We start from the raw sequence: 16,773 nt of genomic DNA, 5'->3' as shown, positions 1-16,773 counted from the left end.
AGGATAACCCATGCTAACCCTAGAGGCTTATTCTTCACACAGGACTCACCTGGACTAGGTAATCCCTCGGTAGAAGAGGGAGACGGACATGTTCCATCAGCTTTGCCATGTGCTCTAAACGAGTTTCTTTCTCATAATTGATCCACGAAATCACAGCTTCAAATACCTATAAAGGAAGTCAACATAGATAACTTTACCAAAGAGACAATAGCTTTCAAACAACTTCCTCAACCTGAAAAAAGAAAAAAAAAGTTAAAAGTCATCCACAAATGTGTTTAACTTAAAGTTCAATATTTAAAATAAAACAAAAATAGAAAGTCTTTGTTTACTAGCTGATGTAAGAGAGTGATCACACATACACACATAAGTTATTATAAACTTGTTATCCCAAATGTAGAATCATCAAGTTCACTGCAAAATAAAAATCAGTTCCAATCGTTATTTAAGAGTAGACATACAGAGCAGTCACTCTGAACCAAGTTTTATAAAGACTACTCAAGAGGACCAAAAGCCCTGGAGGCATTGTTATCCATCATCCCATTCACACACACCCTCCCCTCATTAATCTCTCGTGGTTAAGACAGAATAAAAACAATAAGACCCTCTGCCAAAAGTTGGTGGTAATGGTGAACGTGACATTGAATGACAGAGAATTTCTGATACTGAATAGCAAACATTTCTCCTTTGGTTTGACCTCTCCTTTGAAGAGAGATTTCATTTCTACGCAAATCAAAACTGGACTTGGAACCAAAAGGGAGACTCTATGGTTTGGGTGTTTGCCTTACTCAAGGAGAAGTCCAAATTCAAACTCTGCACTACCATAAACTCACAGACAGATAAAAATCAATGTTGGTAAGACTGCGGGGAAACCAGAACCGTTTGTGGAAACTTAATTAACATGGCTTTTTAAAGGAAGGGAAGAATTTGGCAGTATCAACAAAAAATTTAAATGTTCATACTCTTTGACCAAAAAAATAAAGCTCTAGCCTACAAAAACACAAAAGTGGTGCAAGAATGTGTTCCAAGATGTTTGCTGCACATTTTCTTAACAGGATAAAGAAGGGAATAACACAACGTTTACTAGTGGAGAAATTATTAAACTATTAACCATGCCATGGGGTATTTTCAGCTGTTAGAAAGAATAAAACAAAAAACCGTGTTGAAAGTGCTCGAAGGTTAAGGGGGACATGACAGATGGACATAGATAATGCCTACTAGATGTGGTTTTCACTGCCAACATTTGGGGAAATTTAAACATAAAAGAGAATAATGAAGAAATCAGATCATGCTGCTTGGGCAAGAAGGGGGTGAAGGTGATGACTGGGAAGAGGCCAAAGGAAACTTTTTGTAGTGATAGATATGTTCTATATCTTGACAGGGTGGCAGTTATACGAACAAGTGCATCTGTCAAAACTAATCAATTGTACACTTAATAGCTACACATTTCACTATGTGTAAATCATGCCTCAATTTAAAATATTCTTAGTTCAAACAATAGTAAATGGATGATAATTAATAAAGAAAGAATTCATGAGTCCATAAAAATGCTAAAAACAAAAAAATGTGGGAACGGCTCTTCTTCACAGAAAAATGCCAGCTAATAAAAGTAGGCGGAATGATAGAATTAGAAAAACATCATCTTGCAACCATCAGTGTGATATTTGATTCAGCAAAGATCATCCATGGATGCTGAAATCATTGTGTGAAGAGTTGTTGGGGAACAAGATATATTCACAGTTCTCAAAGTAGCACCTTGAAGATTATTGATTAATTACATGGGGTAGAGGAGAAGAGCCTCAAATGAGGAGATCTGACCAATACCACCTTTAATAAGAGATCTAAGTTACCACTACCAATAGTAGGACAAATTATATTCCTGACTGTGATTTAATGGGAAGGACACAGTACCCCCTAAGTCATATTCTCCCTAAAATGTTTAACCTGAATCTTACAGCAATCAAACAATTGGACAATTCTGTATTTGGAACATTCTATAAGACAGCGGGCCTGGATTCTTCAAAACTGCTAATATTATGAAAGGGGGGGGGGAAAGAGTTCTAGATTGAGGAATTTAGAGACAGGAGAACTAAATGCAGTGCATGATCCTTGATTGGATCATGGATTTAAAAGAAACAGTCATAAAGGACTTTTTTGAGACTATTAGGAAATTTGAATACATACTACATATTAGATAATATGATGTATCAGTGTTAAGTTTCTTTAGTATGGTAATGGTTTTATGGCTAGAAAAGAAAGTTTCTATTTAGCATGTTCTTAAGAGGTTCATGCTAAAATATTTAGGGGTGAAGTGTCATGATGTCTGCAATTTATTGTCAAATGGTTCAGCAAAATAAAAAATTAAATATGTAGAGAGAGAAAAAGAAAGCAAATGAAATAGAATGTTAACAACTGGTGAATCCAGGTAAAGAGCATATGAATGTTCATTCTTTCAAACTTTACAATAGGTTTGAAATATTTTTTTTAAGTGGATGGAAGAAGAAAAGAAATTCTAAGGGAAAGGGGAAAACACTGCAACAAAATTTACAATGTGACATGAAGTTGAAATGAAACTGTATTTCCCCGGGTTGTGGAAGGAGGGGAGCAAGAGGGGACTCTACTTTTTCTTAACCTAACTATATTTTTTGTGTGTACTGATATGTTGATATTTCCCATATAATTACTTAAGTCAGGCTGGGCATACTTGAACTGATCAAGGAATCAGAATGGACAGGGAAGAGAAATGGAACAGAAGGAGCATTATGTATGCACATTTTGCTCCCAGATATGTATAAATAACCCACATATGCACAAACACACACAGATACACCCATGGGAATCTTCCTTGTCTAGTTCATTTTTAAAAATTATTAACCCTCATAAAGCAATATTGCTCACCCCCATAGCATTATTTTATGAATAATTGTATTTCTCCAACTAAACCTTAAGATCTATGAGAACAGGGACCTTGTGTTATTTGCTGGCACATAATACACACACAAATACTTTGTTAATGAATGAATGGACAAATGAGTTCAGAATGTAAGGAGGCCGTGGAACCTGCCCAGGCTGAAGCAAAGGGCAGGACTGGGAGGTGGGGGCGGGAATCTTGGTGGAGAGGGCAGAGCCAGGACACAGACCAAAGAATGCTGGCGAAATCTGGCATTGCTGGGTTAGGTAGTGAGCAGCCACAGTCCCCCTCTGCCTGTGTGGGGATTATCCTTCTACTCCCCTTTACTAGACTGTGAGCTCTGGCAGGAGGAGAGTGAGCCTAGCGCCCTGCCAGGCACAGAGCAGGTGGCTGTTTGAGAAAGCTTTGCTAAAGAATGAACTGCAAGTCCTTGAGTAGGTGGCATTTACTGGTCATGCCCTTCCCCATCAACCAGCTTAGTCTTTGTTATAAAAGCTGAAAAGCAAGCTGAGTCTAATGAAGTCGATATTTAACCTTATCTTTATTTTTGGCTTGACTTGTCCAACTGGTTCCACTTAGCTGCACTGTTTACCTACTCAGCTGTGAAAGCTACAGCACTGGGCAACACCAATGACCTTCTCAGCAGCTAGAGAAGGCCACATGTTTTTTTTCATTTAGACTTCATGCTAGAAAAATAAACAAGCAAATAAACTTCCAATTAGCATTAGCCTTCAATGTGCCTAAAATCATTCCCAACAGCCCCTCCCCACACACACACACACACAAAAAAAAAAAAACCAGGGGACTAGCCAAGTCAAGGGGGAACAAGTAAGGACAGCTGATATTCACCAAGTGCCATCCCTGCGCCCCATTCTTCAGAGACACCGTCTCCCTGGACTCTCATGAGAGCCCAATGAGCCGATACTCCTGCCCCTTATTAAGGGACTCGCCCAAGTGCAAAGCCGGAAAGCAGCAGGGCTGGGGTCCACACGTACCGGCTCCAGTGCTCATGCTCTCGCCATTGTTCTCGCTGCCTCTCCAACGTCTACAACAGCGGTTGGCAGACAAAAGCCAACAGGCCCATTCAGCCTGCCAGCCTGCCACCTGTTTGCGTAAATAAGATTTTGCTGGAACACAGCCACACTCATTCGTTTGTGTTCTGTCTGTGGCTGCTTTCGCACTACAACAGCAGAGCTAAATTGAGACTCTATGGCCCACAAAGCCTAAAATATCTACTCTCTGGCTCTTTATAGAAAAATCTGTGGCTTCAGTCATGGACCAGGGTGATATGTGCTCAGATGAAAATACTTCCCATGGTCCCATGATGAAATAATAAGATGCCACAAGGCAAGCTATTATTTTAAACAATGAAATAGCATCATTTCCTCCCTGCTTCATATTCAAAACCAATTAATTAAGTGTTACAAGACTGCATTGTGGGAAGAGATGGAGAAAATCAGATTTTATCATCCCCTGCTCACTACACCTCTGAGTAAGCACACAAGCCTGGCCAGAGAGCACCGGATGAACTAATCTTCCTACCACCCCCTCCCCCAGTCAGACTGGACAGTACCTGACCCTGCAAGTAAAGCAGGGAGCCTGGGGCACTACCCCTACCTTCAAAATGCGTTCTGAGAATCAAGAAGGGGAACTCAAGTTAAAATAGGCAGGGGAGTGACTTGGCAAAACACAAAACAGGGGAAAAGAAGCTAGTTGTGACAACATCAGAGAAAAAACTAGGTTCTACACATGCACCTAATTTGTTACTCAAGATTTGAGAAGGACTAACTTGATCATTAACAGGCACAGTGCTAGGCATTTTACATGCATGATCACATTTAATCCACCAAAACCCAGTGACATAGGTATCGTGTTCACATTTTATAGATGAAGAAATAGCCTCAGAGAGGTTGGCATCTTGTCCAAGGTCACACTGCCAGGAAGTAGTGAATCTGGGATGTGAATTCACCTCTACCTCCAAAATCCAAATTCTAGCATTAAGCAGTATTGCATCTCAAAGGCACAATTAGTTGAAAAACCTAGGCGGACTGTTTGTTGAGTTGGGAAACTACATTCCTAAACCCATAATCCTAATCACACCCTCTCCGTCCTCCCAGGACACCCCCTCTAGGTAATCTTTTCTTTCCTAGGCATTGAGCCAGTAGCATCTGCCACACCCACTGACATGATTTTAAATCAAGAAGACAGCACTTCTAGACACAAGAATGATTCTGTCAGATTTCTGTTGTTGTTTCTTAAACTAAAGCTTAACAACAGTTATGTTAACTACACTCCCACCCCTTGTCACACACAACACGAGGACAGCTGGCAGCAGTGATGTGCTGCGGCTGGAGCTCGTCCTGTGTGTTTCTTTCCAGCCCAGCATTTAGTGGCATCACACTGGTCGTTTGGAACCAGTCTTGGTGGAAATATTTACAACATGGAAATTAGCAAATGAATCCGCAAACAAATCAGGGCTTTTAGAATTTTTCTGGAGAGGCAGTTGTTATTTACCAGCCCACCATCGGCTAGATTTCCTGGTCTGAAGGCTCCCGGATTCTAGAAAACCTAGCTAGTTGCACTCTTGGCTCTGACAGCATCAGCATCTGGAGTTTTTACAGGGCACCGAAGAGCTCTTTCTTACAGTTGCTTCATTTCAGACTCACGAGGGCCCTGTGAAGCAGCCAGAGGCCCTCACAAAGGGCAAAGTGAGGCAGAGAGTGAGAAAGTGGTCTGCCCAGCATTACCCAGCAAATGGGTGACAGGGCAGCAATTAGAACCACTGGCTTTCAGTCCACACTTTCACAGCACCCTGTATGCTTCCTCCATAGTGCAATTCCCAGTTTGTGGCTATTATTTATTTGTGTACATAGTTGATAAAATCTGTCTCCCTCATGAGACTATGAGTTCCACGAAGACAGGGACCTTGTGTTTATCTGTTTACCAATGTCTTTCCTGTGACTAACACACTATCTGCCACATAGAAAACACTCAGTAAATATTTATTGAAAGAATGAGTAAGTTAACCAAAGCAGGAATGTGCATGGTTCTCTTCCTACAATAGCATGCTGCCAAATATCTGACTTCACAGAAACAACAAAAATGATGACAAAACAAAAACAGTAGCATTGCCTTGCCTGGAAATTGCTCTTCAGGTTTCCACTGCTGCCTGTAGCCAGCACATGACCCTGAAGTGCCTGGTTTGACAGAAATGCCCACAAGCTGAGAGATTACTTCAGGGCCACTAATCCTGTAATGGCTGGAGCATGACACAGGGATGGAGAATGCCTTCCAGTCAATCTGACAGAGTGAACTGACATGGAAGGAATCTTCCGCAAAGCTCCAAACACATGAAACTGGACTTCTTACCAAAAAATGAAGATTTGAGCCACACTCAAAAGCAAAAGAGAAATGCCCAAGTGCTTTAAATATAAAGGAATTCAAGTCTGGGAGCTGAGTAGAAGCTGAGACCAAAATGGCTCACAGGCCCGTACACTGTAGATATGGCTTTGATGTCCGGAACTGGTGTGCCGTCAGGTTGCGAGCTCCCCCAGCTGTAACACTGGAACTGGATTTCCATCCATCTGCTATGGGAAGGGATAAGGAAGCTTGCCATCTCCTGTGGCCTTGGAGGGAAGAAATTTCATCTTCAAGAAATCAGAATCCCAGGCTCAAGCCACATACAGATGTGGGATTTGAACTGACATTCTTTGGTGGAAAAGGGGATACTCAAGACAAAAAAAAATACCAAAAAGAAAAACTATTTCTAAACCAGTAAACCTGCACTATAGGGGCACTTCCACAGCCCAGAGCAACCCAGACTCCCATGGTTATAACACCCGCTGAAGGGTGGCCTCGCAATAAAAAATTATGGATCAATAATGAAACAAACTGTCAAAAGGAAAATCAACAGATGCAGTACATTGTAGAATATTTGGACAACCAATGAAAGGTGACCTCAAGACTATTCTTCATAACATGTTCCTGAGAATACTAGGGACAGGAGACATTCTGCAGTAAAGGGGTCCTTGGACCAAATGAGCCTGGGGAACACTTCATACACATACATACATACCCCCAAATCCTCTTTAGAGATTACAAATTTCCTTACCATATAAAAGTTCTGACAAGCCCTGCAGTTTCTTAACCTGGTTCCTTTGTTTAGCCATTGTCTGACGTATCTAACCTGAGAACTTTTTTTAACCTCAACACCTATAAACATCTCACAGCAATGTAGTTTTGCAGCACACAGTTCAGTAAATACTGACCTAGAGAATAAAGTCCTAACCCTCTCCACAGACCCCTACTTCATCCTCAGCCTCATCTTCCAACAGCCTCCCTCAAAGACCCTTGATTCTCATCACACAGGTTACTTTCCCCCAAAGTACAATGTTCTTCCAAACTTCCTACAATCCTTCAACCTGAATAGCTTTCCAAAATCCTACTCTCATTCTCCAAGGTTTAGCTCAAATATTCCCTTTTTTATAAGTCCTTCCCCACACAATCATCTAGAATAACATACTCCAGGTGCTTTCCTAGAACTCTGATTAAAGGCAACTACTTCTCTTAGCCACTTCTCTTAGCCATTATGTATCTTGGGTCTGTCTGACCACCAAACTCTTAAATAGTAATGACTAAATGTCACTCACCTCTGCCTCCCATTTGGGTGGGTGTGCATTAATAAAGAGCTTGGACCTGGGAAGCAGACACAATCAGCTTCAATTCATGAAGTTATCTATTATTAACATGCCTTAGTTTCTCCTCTGCCTTGTGAGTTCTTGTAAGAATTAGAAATGACGTGTGAAACAGTATGCTGGGCAGAAGAAGTCAGCACAAAAACATATGCTAGTATACACCAGGGTTCCATTTGTATAAAGTTAAAAACTGCAAAACTAATCTATGAGAAGTCAAAATAGCAGTTATGCTTCTTGGGGTGGGTAGTGACTGTGAGTTCTGAGGTTCTATTTCTTGATCTGGGTGCTAGTTATGTAGTTTTGTAAAAAGTTGAGCTGTGCACTTTTAATTTGTTCACGTATATGTACTTACTTCAATACAAACGCCACATTTTTTTTTAATGATGTGTGAAATGTTCCTGGAGAACAGTGAGCAGTCAAGGTAGCTTTTCGATCATAACGTTGTGGTATTCTACTCCTCAGTGCTTATTGAATTTCTCTCCCGAAAGGAGAAAAGGAAAGAGTATTGCTGAGCCAGGCCAGTGTCACTCAGTGGTTGAGCATTGACCCATGAACCAGGAGGCCACTATTCAATATATTTTTGTGTGTGTATACTATGGACCCAATACTACTCTAGCAGTGACCTTAAGACAGACAAAATCCATGACTATATTTGGTGCATACATTCTGGTGAGAGATAAAAAGCTTGCTCAAGGTCACTCAGCTTGTCAAAGCAGTGGAGCCAGGACTCTGACTGTAGAACCTATACTTCCAAAATCCCAAACTGCCTGGGCCCAGCGATTATCATTTCTAACCATCAATAACACTAAAATACCACATTTCCTCTACTTTAAGATACACAGTTTCTTCACATTTTAATATCTGAAATATGGCTGTATTTTATAATAAACATTGAAAGAAACCCGTATGCTGTAGACAAAGAGGAAAGTCATGGTACAGCTAATATTGCTGTTCAAGTGTGGATTTTGCTGAATACAGGTTATTTGATTACTGACTCAGCTGGGTTTTGCACAAATGTTAACATTAAATGCAGTTGAATTTTAGCTTAAATTAAGATCCTTGATATTACTTCAAATGCACTCCAATAGGTTCCCTATAATGCAATATTGAAAGAAAAAGCTACTGTGCATGCCAGAGATTGCCTATTGTATGCAATATAATGAAAGGGAGTAGAAATTAGCAAATCTCCTGGAACAGATGACAGCATTTTCAAAGCCTAAAAGGCTAGCATCCAAATGATGAACATCTAATTGTCAAAGGCTTCTAGTCATTTAACTTTCAGCAACATGTGCTCAATTCAGGAGAAATAAAACTATAGGTTTTGCCAAAGAGAAAATGCAAGCCAAATCCCACTATACTTTGATAAGCCTCAAAATTATACTGCCAGCCTTAAAGGTATCAAAGGAATAAAGATCAGAGTAACCTACTTTCTGAAAAGCAGCACATAACTCTGGAGTTACACAAAACTTCAGAGAACCCAGTAATGATACACAACTTCAATAATGTGAACAATTCCTACACTCCAAACTCAGGTTATACAGAATGAGAAACTCATATGTAAGCATATGAATCAATAAGAGCTGCTACTGACAAACTTTAAGTGTGTAGATTGAATGTCATGCTTCTTAGTTTCGGGAAATATGCAATTAACTTCATGGCTTATTTTACCATTCTCAATGGTGCCTCAAAATTATGGTAATCACCATGACAAATGCCACTTATTGAGCACCTGCCAAACACTGTATTTGCTATTTGCTATTTTTTACCCATTATGTCTAATCCTCATGACAACTTTATATTCCCATTTTACATGTAAGGAAACTAAGGTTCAAAGAGACCAGTGACTTCTCAAGGTCAAAACCAGTGAGCATCAAGCCGAGCATGGAACCAGTTGCCCAGCAACCCTGCTCCGCCCCTGCCCTGGTACAGCAAGCAGGTAAGTCCTCACCTGAAAAAAACTTACTATGATCCCAGGGCAGGAGGAGCCAGCATGAATTCAAAGTAGCAGCATCCCCCCTCTCAGACCAAACAACCCCCAAGTTTATCCAAATCCTGCTGTTTTATGACTGCTTCCATTTTTTTCAAACTACGCTTGGAGAACATGCTCACGCAGGCCACAAACTGACCAATTGCCCCAACTTTCACACAGCCAATCAATTAAGTAGTTCCTTACTTCGAACTATGACAATTTGGTAGCATAATCCAGGGAAGACATTAAACAGCAAGAAGAGAGGGAGTCAACTCTGTAGCTGAGGCTGGGGCAAGAAGGAACTTTTGGCCTGGTAGAAGGCATTCTTTTCCTCCAAAGGTGCTATTTCACACCAGTTAATGGAAGCAGAGGGCTCCTTGAACCTAAGGAAGAGTCTAGATTACTGTGCCTTCTCTGAAGTCCTGAACTCCTTTTCTTCTTGATCAAACTTCTGCAAGATGACAGGCAGGGGCTTGTGAATTTCACCCCATTCTCTGGACATATGCTTTTGGACTCAGTCTTATCTCCAATGTAAAATCCTTTTCGAGGGCTTTTCCTTAAATATTCCCTCGGAAAGGACCTCAAGTTTAGACACTAAGAGTGGACTAGGACAATTCGAGAGACATGTATTGCACATCTCTGAGGATATAGAGATGAATAAAATGTGGCCCCTACCATCAAAAAACTCAGTTAAGGGAAGGAGGAAAGACCAGGTCAGAACTAAGTACAATGAAAAGCAGAACAAGGTGAGTGTTATCTTGGAACATAGAATAGAAAGGACTTAATTCCAGATGCAAGATCAATAATAAATTCAGCTAACACTGATGGAACACCTACCAGGTACCAGATATGATACCTGGCATTTTACAAACCTTATCCCATTTCCACAACCACCCTATGGAATACATTCTATTAGTATCTTTACTTTATAAATGAGGAAACAGATATAGAATCAACGTATCTTACCCAAGGTAACACAAGTAATTTGTAAATACTAGAGATGAGATTTGAACCCAGGTGGCCAACATCAAAGTTTATGTTCCTTTCAGTGCAAAAGACTACATCTCCTGGAATAAAGAAATTCTTCCTGGTAATAGCAGAATCTGAACTGGTTTGGAATTTAACCAGGTGAAGATGGATGGGGAGAATACTCCAATCAGCGGGTCAGTGAGGGGCAAGGCCTTGAAGTAGGAAAGATGAGCAGTCACAGGTGAGCTAGAGCAGTGGGCAGAAGTCAAGCTTCCAACACAAAGGATGTGTGTGGTCAATGAGTTAGGGGATGGGGTGTCAAGAGCCCTGGGTTTTAGTCCTTGCATGGCCACTGACTAACTGTGTGACCTTCAGCAATTCCTATCCCTTATCTGGGCTTCAGTTTCATCATCAGAGAGGATTCCAAACCCCTATTGAAATAGATATTCCCAAAAGGTCTGCTCTGGCATGAATGCTCAATGATATTCACAAGAGGCCATGTGGGACAGTGATTAAGACCAGGTAACAGGTAGATGCTAGCTCTGCAGTGACCTTGGATAAGCTAATTAATTCCAGAGTCTCACTCTTCCTCATCTGTAATGTGGGGACAACAGCAATGCCTGCTTCACAGGGCTGTGGTAAAGAATGAGTGGAAAGAAGAAGAAAAAGCACTTAGCAAAGTGCTTGGCAAACTGTAAATGTTCAGCTAATGAAGGCAGCTTTGTCACCACCACCACTATTTCTTCTTTAAAGGGTCCAGAAAGTGACGTTAGTGGTCAAGGATCAGAAAGCCTTTTTTCAAAAAGAGACAAAAATAAGCTCTCAGAAAAGGTCTCACTAAACCATAAGTCCCTCCCATGACTACCTCACACATGAGACTCCTATTTCACCAAGGGGCCACATCATACCTTCTCTTCTGAAGAAACAGTCAGCTTGTCACTGGATATCAAGCTGCACACCTGGTCCAGACTTAGGCTAAGAAATTCTTCCCCCAGCATCACCTCTGGAAAGTGCTGCTCTGTTCCAAAAAAGAAAAAGAAAAAGAAGAAGGATAGCAGAAGTTCAGAAAACAAAGTTATAAAACAGTCCTGCCCTTCCATGAATCAAGTCCATGACAATATGTAGGATTCAGATTGGAGTCCTAGGGGCTCTGAGGGGAGGGTGAGACAGAGAGGCAGAGAGAAAGACAGCACATCCTGGCTGGAGGGAAACTAGCCTTTTAACTCAGCAGCAAAAGCATCCCCCTGTGATCCTCTGTCCAGAACACCGACAGAGATGAAAATGGGGCAGAGAGATATGAGGCTATATTTTCTCCATGCTCCATGAGATTAGTCCTGGTGTTGCAGAAAAGCCTCACTGGGACCTGCCTACTTAACTGAGCTCATTTCCCCTCAAGGCTCAAGCTGACAGAGTTGCAAACAGTGCCCCCAGCAGCTCAGCCAAACTAAAGTGGGTCAGAACTGCTGTGTGGCTGGAAGTCTCGGGGGTTCTGGTAGAAAGTCAACATTAGAAGGCTGGCTGAGGAAGTCATCCTTTGTTGTCCAAAGTCAAGTCTATTACAGTGAGCCTCTGGTTCACAGGGAGGCCCAACTAAGAATCTGTTCCAGGGTGGTGGCAACACAGCTGGTCCCACTGCCATTGGGAACAATCCAGGACAGCCAGTCGGTGGAGGCCATTAAAATGGAGGGAAATTGGGGGACAGCTAGAACAAGTCAGGCCTAAGGTCCACACAAAGGAAATGCCAAGTACAGCTCCTACCCTGACACTTGCTGGGCCACCATCCTGCTATTACAGAGGCGGTGAAATGTCAGTGAAAGAGCATGTATTTCAGAAAGAAGGAAGCTAGACTCAAATCGTGGCCTTGCCATTTACGAACTATTTTCTTGAGCTAATGGCATCACTTCCCTGGGCCTCACTATCCTCATCTGTGAAATGGGAATAAGACCACTTGTCTCGCCTCCCTCCCATGCTCTGGTGGGGAAGGAACTGCTATGAAAGTGGTTTTGCAAGCTATGACAAGGTGAACCGGCCTAAGGGTTGACAGTTTCTGGTGCAGCAGGTCCTGGAGGTGGCAGGATCCTTTGTCATTTGGGTCAGTCTTTGCTCCTTTTTCAGTTCTCTCACAACCCTGCACCATCACCTTAAGGAGCATCTGTGCCCCTTGACCTCCAGGTTTCCCTATTTCCTTCTTTGGTGGTCTCTTTCTGGCCTGATAGCCTCTGGAGGGCTACACCTCCAAGTTCCCACTCAGGGCTACCCACACTTGGTCTGGCCAGCCCCTCAAGTCAGATTCAGAGACCCTCCACCCTTGAGAGATGCTGAAATATCAAGAGTGCTATAGCTGCATAAGGAAAAGGAACATCAGACCATGTTAAGTCCCTTTCTCACGTTCCTTGGCCTCTTAAAAACCAAATATTTAAATCATTTCTTGCAAAAATCTTCTAAATTTTATGTTGAAATAATTCAGCCCCAAAGAATTCCCATATAGCCTTTATTCAGATTCCCTAAATCTTAATATTTTACTCTCAAAGATCAGGTTATAAACAACCTTTTCCATCTTTCACTGGACAAAAGAGTTCCCCACTTGCTCCCCACCAGCCTAATGATATCACTGAGCCCATAATTAAAGCTTGTCCATCCTGAGGTTTAAAAGTCAGATCCTTTATGAAGGGAAGCAACTGTCATAAAGTAAGAAGCTGATCTTGTTTCTCTATATGTCAACAGAAAAAAAGCCTTTAGTTTAAAGCTTAGATTTTAGGTGAGACATGCAAAAGACCTCTCTAACTATGAGAATTTTTAAGACTACATAGTATTACTTTTAAAGTGTCCATTCCTAAAGATTTTAAAATAAAAGCAAGTGAACAATCTTCTTTGGATGATAGGAATACATTCTTGGCCTAGAGGCTTGGAAAGGTACAAGATTCTCCCCACATGCCTTCCTGGTCCAAGAAGTCTTTAACTAGAGTCCTTCATTTGTCGGCAACACCCAAGAAATAGCAAAGAGAAAAGGCCCTCAGTACACCACAGTGCAGGACATCAAGGCTCAGCTCAGCAAGAGTGTCAGGTGAACCAGCACCAACACCTCTGTGGCCCAGAGCCCCACCCAACCTCTCCACCATTATCTTTGGTTGACCCAAAACCTAACATTTGGAAGAGAGAAGAGGGAAAAGAACAGGAGGTGAGAGAGTAAAAATTCTGGGTTGTGAAAAATTCTTCCTTACAACTCATAAAGCTGAAAGTAGATGGGCTGGATTTTGAAAAGAAAAAAAAAATGGAAGTGCAGTGATGCATAGTCCAGGTGGTATAGTGAACAAACCAAAAATTCTCAAAGATAAATCAAGGCAGAAAGCAGTCAGCCCCCACACCTTCCCATCTCTCACCCTCTCAAACACTGCAGAATTTGAATCCAGGTCCCTCTTTCTGAGGCAGGCTGCTGCTTTGCCCATCTGGACCCTCCCACAGAAATCCCTTCAGAAAGCCTCGCAGGAAGCAGTTTTCAGAGGGTAGGGGCAACAGGGGAGTTAATGAGCAGCAGCTGCTGGCTCAGGGCTGGCCCCCAGAACCCAAGAGATTTGCAGGGCATGAGCAGGAAGAGAGGGAGCAAGGAGGGAAACTTCCCTACCTCCCCCCTCAATCTGAGGAGACAGGGCTAAGCCCCCAGAGTTGGGGAACTAGAGTCCTCTTTCTGTTAGCAACACTCAAGAAACAACAAAATAGAAAAAACAAACAAACAAAAACAGGACAAGGATGCTCTGACCGACTCCCTCTCCTGGGAAACAGGAACTCCCCAGAAGACTTTGCACTCAAGTCAGCCCTCTTCCCAGCTGCTTCCCAGAAAGAACTCCCTCTGCTCCCAGAATATACACCTCCCTGAGAATCAGCTTCTACTTTTCACACTGGTTGGTTGGTTGGTTTGGGGATTTTTGTTTGTTTGTTTTGCTTTGTTGTTAATGTATTAAAGGAGAATGTAGTGAAGAGCTTTGGCTAAGAGTCAGAAGACCTGGCCTCAAGTCCTAGCTCCACCTCTTACAGTCACTTCTTTCCAGACTTTGGCTTCATTGTGGATAAAATGGGACCATAATACCTGACCTAGGTCTCATAGTTGTTTTGAAGTCCAAAGATATTGCAGGCTAAGACCAACAAGTAGTTAGCATAATTATGCAAGAAGTCCATTAGAAGGTTGATGGACTTTGATATTCAGCAAGGGCTGAAAATCAGCATTGTATTACCCTGCTGCTGGCTGAATGGCTGAAGGCAATCCCCTAACCTGATAATCCTTTTATTGTTTGCCAAACTTTACCACTGATATACCTGTTTGCTTTAATAAAGGGCAAATGTGTATTCTAGTAAATAAAAAGCTGAAGGGTCCGGAGATTCAGGGAGTTTCTCCACTAGAGTGAAGCCCCCGCCTGGCTCCCCCATGCCTTCTAGATTTATATTTCTTGTCTAGTATATCCTTTTGTTCACAGCCCCTTCTCTAGACCTTGAACCCTAGCCGCAAATGGATGCGGCATTCACATCTGGCACCTCAAAACAGGGATCTGAAGAAAAAGATTCACTGGAGCAGGAAAAGAAAAGGAAATTCACTGGAAAGGTGGGGTCACCAGAAAGGTGGGGAGATTCACTGCGCACAAAGCCTGTACCAGCTTTAGAAGTTGTGATCCGTAAGTGGGCAGGAACATCTTTTTATTTCAAACCAGGCTATAATGGGGAAGAATTCGAGTAAAAGGCAAAGATATCATTGTAAATTTTTAGCTTGTATGCTCAAGGATAAAGAAATTAAAATGTCAAAAGGTACTCTCTTAAATCAGGCTCAAGAAAAACAAGTGCCCTTGTCATCTTTAACTAGGTGGGCTCTTGTCAAACTGCATTATGCCTAATTCATATTGGGGATCAACAGTCTATAATACCTAAGGCCCCAGATCCTCCGCCTCTAATGTGGAAAGGCTCAACAGCTAGAAAAAATGGGGCTATCATTCCTCTCACAAAAGGACTCCTTAATGCTTTGTCTGAAAATGACCATATGATGCCTTGGGACAGGCAGATTTTAGGTAAAAATCTTTAGACCCCAGTCAATGCTATGAAAAGCAGAATAGAATAAGACCTGTAAACAATGGACTAACATCTAGGCTGCATTCTGGCTATAAGTCCCAGGCAAATGTAAAATATCTGAAAAAATTCATGAAAAGAACTCTGATTTATTAAGTCTTGTCTATATGTTACGGGTGCTTGCCTGTTGATTGTTGTTTTATCTGTCTTTGTTGTTTATTGTTAGTCTATTAAGCATGCCTTTAATTTAATTTAATAAGAAAAGATACCTAGGTGGCCAGGCCATTTACTGAATTTCCCCAGAGCAAACAGGATGTGGTAGTAGGGAGACATGTGGCCAATGGTACATGTCCTAGGAGACAAAGGGAAGTAGAGATAATTAAAAGGCCCCAGCCCATTAATTACTAAGTCTTTTGGTGATCCTATAAAATGGATGCCCACCCTCGAGAGTGCTATTAAGAGTCTCATTTTCACCATGTTTTTATTTCCCAGTCCATCATTTGAAATTTGGATAGATGAGACATTTCTCACAATTTAAGGGATACGTCTGGGATTTCTGTACCCATGAAGAGAAAAAGGCTAGCTTAAGAGAAGGCACGCCTCACCCAATTTTGGGTGGCCTCTTGAGCTCCATCTCTTTATGGATGCTACAGAATACGCCCAAGACTGTTTTTCTTCAAAAGATGGCAAAAATGACACAAGGAAAATATACAGGCTGGGTTTAGGCAACAAGATTAGTGTTTCCATAATAAAGAATCATTCTTAAGTAATAATGGACCGCATTCCAAGGTTAACATTCAAGCCACTGAAAGTCAGTAAGTTATCTCTGTTACAGAATTTGCCAAAGAAAATGCCTTGGATAATAATAATTGGCTTTAGAATCTCAAAATTGTTGAAACATGGATGGATGGATACAGCTAAAATAAAGGATTTGTGGTGGAGCTTTTCAGTGATAATTATAGGTATATTGATGGTGGGGGTCCAGTCATCCGGGGGGAGACTTGGCTGCACTCTCTGATGGAGGAGGGGGCCGGCCAGGTTTCCCTCAGCAGCAACCTTAGATGTTATCGCCAAGGAAGAATGTGGCAGGTTTAAATTTCAAATGGCTACAGGCCTGCTTCCAAAGTCTTTGGCAACTTAAAGCTTTGGAGTTTGCTAAATTAAATAATAAAAAATTATTAAAT

The 16,773-nt window shown here is 41.7% G+C and overlaps 1 protein-coding gene across 5 annotated transcripts in view; it reads right to left on the bottom strand.

Annotated features, from left to right (window-relative positions):
* The window catches only part of KLHL3 (kelch like family member 3), a 112,658-nt gene that overhangs the window by 38,714 nt on the left and 57,171 nt on the right, over nucleotides 1-16,773 (bottom strand). For all 5 annotated transcript variants that reach the window (XM_080675818.1, XM_080675817.1, XM_080675820.1 and 2 more), the window contains 2 exons: nucleotides 11,449-11,558; nucleotides 50-166 (listed from right to left, as the gene is read on the bottom strand). In XM_080675818.1, the coding sequence (XP_080531944.1) occupies nucleotides 50-166; nucleotides 11,449-11,558 (227 nt within the window). The remainder of the gene's footprint in view (nucleotides 1-49; nucleotides 167-11,448; nucleotides 11,559-16,773) is intronic.

The sequence above is a fragment of the Plecotus auritus genome (assembly GCF_963455305.1).
Source record: "Plecotus auritus genome assembly, chromosome: 6".
In the NCBI taxonomy this organism is placed as follows: Eukaryota; Metazoa; Chordata; class Mammalia; order Chiroptera; family Vespertilionidae; genus Plecotus; species Plecotus auritus.
The sequence above is the reverse complement of the archived record's forward strand: the minus strand, read 5'-3'. Positions and strand labels throughout refer to the sequence as shown.